Raw genomic sequence first — 9350 nt, 5'->3', positions numbered from 1 at the left:
TACGGACGGAGCATAGCATCGCGCCGGTCATGGGGGCTGAGATTAGTGTGTAGAACCAGGTTTTATGTTCCCATCAATGCCAATCAGAGCTGAGGCGATAATTACCTGGATCTACTGCAGAGTCATTTGACCCTGGTCTGAATGCCGATTGTAACCGTTCCCACTAAGCAAAAAAGCCGGGTGTTAGCAGGTTTTTTGACCAGTGGGAAAGCAACTTTGATTTATTTGCACAACTTAGGTAAAAAATATACTTTTCCTCTTTCCAAATCTTGCAGCCCAATCTGAAGGGGGACCCAAGAAATCTAGTCTTCATTGTTTGAGATTATATTGTGCTCACATGGACTGCCTTGAACAACTTTCTTGCAGATAATCACAGAAGTGATTGTTGGCATTTGTGTCTTTGTGTGAATTAAACCTGACAGAGTACACACAAAGTCTGGATGGGGGCAGGAGGTGTCCAACAAAGAACACTGCGGGTCCCCCATCAGGTTATGAATTAACTGGTTATGAAACAGACTGAAATTAATACTTACGCTAATGTACGACCATCAAAAGCCATCAGCTAAAAATTGACCACTTCTATAACACTGCATTCAATGCCTCTGTCACCGGGTTGGATTATGCCGAATGGATTTACAATATGCATATCCCTGTATAATTTCACAGTGACATCCATTAGATAGTTAAAAGGATGTACCAGGGATTTTCTATTAGTGAATACTGCTAACGCACCTGCAGGGCAGGATCAGCAACAAGAACAGCATACCTCTTTGTCCGCAGGGTTTGCCAATTAGACTCAAAATTAAAGTGTATCACAGTTGCATTACACACATGTGGTGTTCAGTGTATGGTGGCACTGTAGACAAACTTCTCAGGTCTTCAGCCCCTGGCCCCTTCTGCACCTCCTCCTGGCTCTGTTTTCTGTTCTTTTGAAAAGGTACCCTGTGATGGGACATTTTAGGCAATCACAGTACATTTGTGAGAGAGTGTTCTTGTGCGTGTCCCTCCTGGGCTTGAAAGTGAAAGCCTGATTCAAGAGCAGAAAAAACAGTTACAGTTACATTGACAAAACAAACCCAGAAAATAGAAGATAGACTTATCGAATAGAAGGTCTAAAATTAATAGTCTTAGAATGAACGCCTGAACGCATGTCATTTTCTATTTCAAGCCTATTTTTTTGTCAGCCTTTTACCAAACACTGCAGACCCCAGCTTTAACGATTCTGTAAACTCTTCTCTCTTTTTTTCTCCTTTAAGGAAATGTAATTTATGTAGGGCCAGCAGTAGTTGCCCAGAAGCTGGTACCTAAGAGTTCTGCTGCAGATTGTTTACTTTAAGGTAGGAACCAGTCATATTTAGTCATTTAGTGGACAAACTCTCACACTAAAAAACTTCTCACTGACTAATCTACAGCTATGGAAATGTGAACGCTTTGCTAAGCGAGCTCATAAGCCCACCTGACTTAAAGGAACATTCCTTATGTGTCGACCCCTGTGGACAAGGTCGTACGCCGATCTTGTCCTGTACATCTGTAAGCAGTATCCTGTTACAAAATATTCCACACCCTTATTTTTATCAGATGACCCGATATGAAATAATGTCAGATGAATGCATGTGATCTGTTCCGTACAGAAGCAGCGCACACCCACTTAACATGGATGTCACGCTTCATATTTCTGTCTATTTCTGCATGAAATGACAAGCTGCAGAGTTAAAGAAAACACTGTATCAGCCGGTCAGAGTCACTGGGAATTCTCAAGTTTATGATGATATGATTTTCTCTAAGATATGTTTTGTGGCTGCATGTGCTCATTCAGCTTTTCTGGAAATACATGAAAGATCTTGTATAGTGCTTCACTGAATTCACAAGAGGATCCAAACGTTGCCTTCCAGAATTGCAACCAACATAAACAAAAAGTGTTTTAAGTCGTGTAGATTTAGGTTTTGTCATTGGTTTTCCTCTGAAACCCCATGGCCATAAATCTTGTGTTACTTCTATATTTGACAAGCATCCATCCACTCCAAAGAAAGCACTGGCACCAAGTGACAGCCACTTGAAATATATACCGTACACAATATTTAAAAGCCACAATTGCAGGTTCATGTCCATATGAAGCTCAAGCAATGAGATTGTTGCAAAAGAAATATTCCCAACAGTATCAGGTTTTGTTTGCTGAGACTCATTTAGAACATTCTGATTAATCTTTATGCATCCAACTTTTAGAAACACACAACAGCAATTGTATCTGTAAAATATAACACGTTTGTCATTGCCGTTTTTATTGCTATTACTAAATGCGACAGTTCCCGTATTTTGATGTGTAACACACCACACTGGTTGGTTACAGTGGAGGTATTCTTCAGGCTGTGTGTGTATTAGGAAGAATCATGTCCAGTTTTCTTTGGCACTGCTGTGTCTGCTTTGGTTATTGCTCTTTACAGCTTGAGCACGACCTAATGCAGTTTTCCACTGGCCTCTTTGCCTATTTAAACAGTCAGTAAACCCGGCTATTACTTTTAGCGAGCGAATGATCTCATCGTTGTCTGTTAAAAAAAAAAGATAACCTTGTTTGCAGTGACCCGGAGTGCACTACATCGTACCCGATGTGTGCTATAAACTGCTGCTTGAAGAAAGTTACATGCCAGGTTTTCAAGCTTCTTGTTCATCACAAGTCACCCTCGCTGAATCCCATTTAAAAGCACCCCATATTCTCAGTGCCTAAAAACACAAAGGATTATGGGAAATGACAGATGGGATTTTTGCGCTTTTTACAACCAGGGGATGTGGTCACCGCCTTCAGTCATTTTTACTGTTTTCTATTTTTGAAGCACGCATGGATTAGTAGGACATATCTCACAGGTGCTCATTACGATGACCAGTGTCACCCCGTCCCTTCTCTGCTTTAACTGCACAGCCACGAAGCGTGCTGAACTCGATTTGACACCAAGCCTGTAAAAACTCCTTGGAAGATGTGATTCTCTGCCTGAAAGCAAAGGGAAAGAAATACAGGAGATACGCTCTACGGCTGCCTTCAAACCAGGAGGAGGAACAGTAGTCAGGCGCCTCCTCCTCATCACTCATATCACTCACGCGCTGCTTTTGTGTATGTTTAATGTTAATGGAGTGGTGTGGAGGCTGCAATCACAATGTCCATGTGTAAAGAGGCCGTGCATCAGTTCCTTTCTGCGTGTGTCATCAGCGTGTTTCCATGTGCTTCAATCAGCGAACTCGAGCTTTGGAGAAATAGCATGGGGAGAGGTTGTGTTTATTATGCTGTATTAAGTTTAAGTCAAAGAACATCTAAGAGCAAGCAGGTGCTTCTGAGCGGCCATAATATTTGTTTTACTTTGTAAAAGACCCAGGATGAGGAAAGCGTTTCATTTAATCCCCTTTAACCAACAGCAATTAGGCTCACTAATGAGACCCAGGGTTAGACGTATTAAGACCCTCGTTTATCCTGCTTTTCTTCCCTTTCTTTTGGTTTTAGTCTTCCATCCCTCTTTGCTCTATTTTTTTTGCTCTAGACACACAGATGCACAAACTTTACGTCACCCTGTCTGAGTTCACTCACCGATGTGTCTGAGCTCCACTGCCTTAATCCCCCCAGCTCCAAGACACCGTTGCAGATTCTCAATGCTTCTTAATATAGACAGCTTTCCCCTCGTTCCAAATAAAATACCTGGAGGGGGAGACAAACTCATAAATCCTCCCCTCTAACAACAACAACATCCAGAATGATCTCTCTTAATACTAGAGATGAGCTACTACTTCTCTCTGCCCCCCAGGGATCCCTGGTGATTGATTTACATGCAGGCTCAGTCCAACTCACCCAAACGGTTTAGGAGACAAAGTAATTCCACCTGCTGTGCCTCCTTGCACGCAGGGCTGAAAGGTATAGGCCTCTGCACCATGACAGTGTGCCAAACATGGCAAGAACCAATGGAAATTTCACTGGCCATGAGATACCCCTTCTCTCATTCAGCCTGAGGACATCATAGGTGGGCAGCTGCCAAACAATAAGGACACAAATTTGTTCTTTAAGAAGGAAGGGATTTAATCACATTGAATAAAAACAAGTCTGCATCCCATTTATGAATCATGTGTCTGGGAGCATGCTTGGACTCATGCAAGCTGCCTGCGAGGCCTGCAGATAATCTTTCTGTTTCTGTCTCACATCACTTCGGAGTGAATGTGGTTTTATTACAATAACAAGAGTCCAAAGTAGGATTTTCTGGAGTGTTGCCTTTGAAGTACTCACATATCATTTTCATTATATGCCACCATGTGTAATGTCTGTCCTTATTCACTTAAAACTGATACCGGGAGAATTATTGTACTAATTTATTCATGACAGAAAGATACATTTAAATGTAGAATGTGTGGCTCTGTCTTGAAAAGATTTTATTTACCTTTGCATCCCCATATCAGGAATAACATACTGTTGACAGGCTTATTAACTCTGAACTCAGTGAACTTATTTGCTGTGTTTAAACAGAGAGTATCCACCCAAATGGTCTGTTTTCACTAGCCAATGTTTGTCTGCAGGACAGTGCCAAACCAGTAGCGAGAGCGGAAACAGGCTCTCAAATATGTGGTTATATGGGCACTCTAAAAGGGAAGCATACAGGGATTTTAGAATTATAACAACTTTTGACTTCACATTTTAGAGTCTCCGACCATGAAAGTCACAACAGTTGCATATCCAAACATCTGTGCTATTTTTTTATCTTTTAATTTCTATTCTTTATTTTGGTTTTCTACCGTTCATTTTGTTTTTTATAAAAAAGAATCTATTCAGATCAGTATGCCTTGAATCAATATGCTGATTTCGAAAACAAAGAAGCAGAAACATATACGTTTTTTAAGACACTTTATTTACACGTTGTCACTTACAACCAAAGACTGTATACATAGATATCTTTTTATACAGTCTATGCTTACAACAGGTTCTAACAACAGTAACAACAATGCAATGTATTCCGAGGTAGACCACAGATAAAAGTAATGCAATAAAGTATAAATAAATAAATAAGTCAAACAAACAAAATTAATGTTTTGTAGCTTCTCAACTGTGATATGTTTTTTTTTCCTTTCCCTTATGTGAAACTAAATTTCATTGGGTTTGGACTGTTGGTCAGAAAGAAATCTCATATTATCTGAGACTTGACATAATTGTAAAATTATTTGATGGTGAAATTAATTCAATTAATTCAAATGTAGGATAAGAAGACCAGACAACCTACAATAAAACAACATTGCGATCACGTTGTGTTCCTTCGTTTTTTTCATTTCAAATTTTTTTTTTAATGATTTTTGACCCAACTGAGTTTCCGTTGTGTTTGGCTGTATCATAGCAACCAAAAGGGGCGGTAACAACTGGGAGAGGAAGCGTATTGTTTCTATGGACACCATTGATTGCAAACTGTCGGTAAAAGTTTGGAAGAAGAAACTTGAAATACACGGTAAGTTGTCTTTTAACTACATTTGACGGCTTAACAAATCATAGTGGAAAAATGAAACGTGTGTTTTATTAATGAGGTCAAGCTTAAAGTGGTTGTACTAAAGCCAACGTTAGCTAACAACAGCTGTATCATTTTTGCTAACGGGACTGATGTAATGCGTACCGTTTATTAACGTGTTAACGTCAGTTGGCCTAGTTAACGCTAGTCTGTGTCGCCAAAGACTGACAAATAACACAATTTATGTATCAATATTGAAACTTTATATTGAATACTTTAGTAGCCTATATGTGACCTGTCAAGGGACCACAGATAAAAAAAATAAGCTTAATCTAATCAAATCGTTACATTTAATGCTATGGTTAATAATGTTAATGGCCCCTTTACAATTCAACGATAGAAAAAATGTTCTCTCATGACCTTAGCATTGTTGACAAGTTGTCATGAGCATTCATACTTTTGTATTGTATTGTATTGTATTTTCAATGGCTTAGGGGAAGCTCTTAATGATATAGTAGGCTTTATATTCCAAACAATATAAATTACTTTGATTGAAGGGCTGAAATTTTGAATTAATTTCACCATCAAATAATTTTACAATTATGTCAAGTCTTAGATAATATGAGATTTCTTTCTGACCAACTGTCCAAACCCAATGATATTTAGTTTCACATAAGGGAAAGAAAAAAAACATGTCACATATCACAGTTGAGAAGCTACAAAACATTTGGCATCAATTTCTTAAAAATGACAAACGACGAACAAACTAGTTCAACTGAATTCTGAGATTTTCTAAGAAATCTCATGTAATCTTTTCTTATTTTCACAGGGGACCTCAAGCCTTTTTTCTCTGTCTTTTTTTTTTACATTTTTAGTTTCAGGATATACCAGCTGCTACTATGGGGGTATCATTGACCAGGGCAGCCCAGTGGACCACAGCCAGCTCCGGTACTGCTAAACTGGAGTTCACACCAATGAATGAGTCCTTGTTGAAAGAAATCCTGCGCTTTGTGGAACAGTTCAGCTCCCGACACCTGCAGGAGGCAGAGCATGTGTTTGAGGAGCCGCTCCGGTGGAGTACCACTTTAGTGGCATCTGATTTCAAAACAGGCTATGACATCAGGTTAGTCTAATCATGAGGTGGGCAGCTGGCTGGCCACTGCTTTCAGTATTACGTGCCTGTGCAGGATATGCTGTCACCATGGTGTCCAAATGTATTTTACCTTGGCTTTAGTCAAAGAAGTAGGCTATAATTAATCTGTTTTTCAGTTTCAGTTAGACAAGAGTACATTCCATTGTATTTCATCAGAAGTTCTGGTTTTCTTTCTCATATCTTGGAAGCAGAGAAGTACAAAAACAAAAATACAGACTCTGAACTTCCTTTAGTGGCATTTATAGTCTAATAGAAAACACTTAATAATACGAGAGAATCATAAATAATCCTAAAATTTTCTTTTCTTCTCAGTGAGTCAGATGTACAGTCCCATGAGAAAGACAATGAAGGGCGTCCATTGTTGCAGCTTTCCCCTCCTGTTGTTACTGTACGCAACTTCAGCCAGATCTCTAAACTGCTTCACGTGGCAGATGACAAGAAGCTGGAGGAGGTTCGAGCATGTCTAGAAGGTAAGCACGATAACCACAGATGTGGTGTGGCTGTGATGAATTATTAATTATTCTCTACAACCGTCAAATTATGCTGGTTATTCTTCACAGATATTCATTTACTTAGGGGCCACTGCAAAAAAGACAACATGATGGATAAATGGTTAAAAAAATATATGTTTTGTTGGAGAGGATATTTCTTTGCATTTTGAAAATTGTGTGAAGTACTGCCCTTTTTTGTTCAAAATGAACCCAATTTACAAAGTGATCAGTCTCCGATTCTTTGCTAAGACTAATCTCTTGTATTGTGCAGAAAATAGAGATCCCATGGTGAAGATTCTTGATCACAGCTTTGCCCAAATTCTGGAGAGAGAAGACGCCCATTCTGATGTACTTAGTCTGGTAGAGAAAGTAAAGGAGGATGATCAAGGCATGGACATTGAGGTCAAGGTGAAACTGTTCCTGTTGCTGCAAAATCTGGATAACCAGCTCCTCAGCCAGTGCCTCAAAGAGATATCCGAGTAGGTGCTTCTTCTATCTCCAGCTTTCTCAGTATTCATTCTGATTATCTATCCATCCTCCACGGCTATCCCTTTTACTAAGATCTAACCTGTTACTGTGACATGTGGTTGTTTTAGATTGGAATTGTCAGTGGGTTTAGGAAAAGGAAACACGAGTGAGTGAGATGAATTGGATGTTTGTCTTGTTTTGTTTTTCTACATTTTCATCACAGACAAGTCAGCCTCGACCCCACCGCAGTGAAGAATGAAGTGGAGCTGTTGAGACGTTTCTGCAACGAAGGGGAAAAGAGGGTGTTGAAGTCGGTTCGATACACATCAGGTTCGAATTATCTCCACCTTTCACTGGGTTCTAAGGAAAGCAATTGCTATTAACATTAATGCTAGGTATTCCAAAGCATTAAAAAGTTGGTGTTCTGCCGCAACAAAAGCATTGGAAGTCATTATTTCTATTCATTATTTCCAGATGGACCCCCTTGAAAAGAGATGATACATCTCAAGGGGTTTATCCTGAAATACATTTCTATATATAGTCAGGACGTGTTTTTTGCTTCACTGCAGTGTATTCATCATGCCCTGACAAAACATTATGCTGCATGTGAACACCAAGAAGTGAAAACAAAACAGGTTGAATTCTATGAAAATACTTTTTCACATAGCTCTTAAAATATTATACTGGATGTTTCATTTGTGTATGTTTCCTGTTTCCCACTTTCTTTTTCTTTGTAACTATCTTTTTTATGATTTTTGAAAGGGTTTCCCACTTTCTTTGGTGATGAGGTTTTCAGCAACACGACACTCATAATGTAATATAAAATTGTCTGCAAGATTTTTGCAACTACCAGCTGTTTTTCCCTTTTCTTTTTAGAATATGAGTTTTCAAATGGCTGCCTCGCGCCTCCGTGGAGACAGGTGCTTGGTGAGATTTGTTACCTCGTGATTGAGCCTTGTGACACTGAGAGCCTCTACATCACCTGCAGCACCAATGGAGTTTTTCTCAATGGGGTAAGACTAGGAAGATAAAGCACTGTGGACTACATTAGCTGTAACAGCAATTAAATATACCTTAATTCGAATTGGTTATAAGTTATTCATTATTGCTATATAACTTCTTTATAGCCACTGAAGTTTTATTCTCAGTGCCTGTAGTATTGTTCCTTAGTCTTACATCTCAAGTGTAAGAGATAAGCCCCTTTTACACTGCCAGTTTAAGGCGAGATTATTGCGCCTCTCCTACGTTCCGTCTTCTATGTAAAACGCACAAAGGCGAAATGGTGGGGCGAAGTCTTTCCGCCTCTGAGCCAGCAACGGAGGTAGTAACAGAGATGTAACAGAGGCGAAACGGCCTCAGTGTAAACAGCGGAGCCAGCAGGGCGGAACAGCGCTGTGTGTGTGTATTTGTGTGTGTACACGCTGGCGTTGCTTGGCCCAATGTACAATGTCAAAGGCTGCATGACGGCGGAGCTTCGTTACCGCGCTGAGGTGGAACCACAGTGTTAAAAGGGCCATAGAGACTTTACCAAATTTAGTTTCTGTGCTCCTCCCTAAAACTGACTGTCACAGTACCAATCATTTCCCAACATCACAGCACGCAGTAAAGACTTAATTTTTCTATTCTATACCTCATAAAATATCCCAACCTCTATTATCCCAGAAGATGCAGAGAAACACTCTGGATATGTCACTACTACATATGTCCCTCCGGCTATACATTCAGTCAATAAATTACCATATTTTCTTGTGTTTAACCGCAGGAGACGTGGCTCAGAGT

At 39.7% G+C, this 9350-nt stretch overlaps 1 protein-coding gene across 1 annotated transcript in view; it reads left to right on the top strand.

Annotated features, from left to right (window-relative positions):
• Window positions 1–6358: 6358 nt before the first annotated feature.
• The window catches only part of odad2 (outer dynein arm docking complex subunit 2), a 40156-nt gene continuing 37164 nt past the window's right edge, over window positions 6359–9350 (top strand). The window contains exons 1-5 of the mRNA XM_069667699.1: window positions 6359–6582; window positions 6925–7082; window positions 7375–7582; window positions 7795–7901; window positions 8448–8584. Coding sequence (XP_069523800.1) covers window positions 6359–6582; window positions 6925–7082; window positions 7375–7582; window positions 7795–7901; window positions 8448–8584 — 834 coding nt within the window. The remainder of the gene's footprint in view (window positions 6583–6924; window positions 7083–7374; window positions 7583–7794; window positions 7902–8447; window positions 8585–9350) is intronic.

This window comes from Semicossyphus pulcher, unplaced genomic scaffold (genome assembly GCF_022749685.1).
Source record: "Semicossyphus pulcher isolate SPU_LCO1_2020_fin unplaced genomic scaffold, fSemPul1.0.p SCAF_18, whole genome shotgun sequence".
Classification (NCBI taxonomy): Eukaryota; Metazoa; Chordata; class Actinopteri; order Labriformes; family Labridae; genus Semicossyphus; species Semicossyphus pulcher.
Note: the sequence above shows the minus strand (reverse complement) of the source record. Positions and strands in the feature narration are given on the sequence as shown.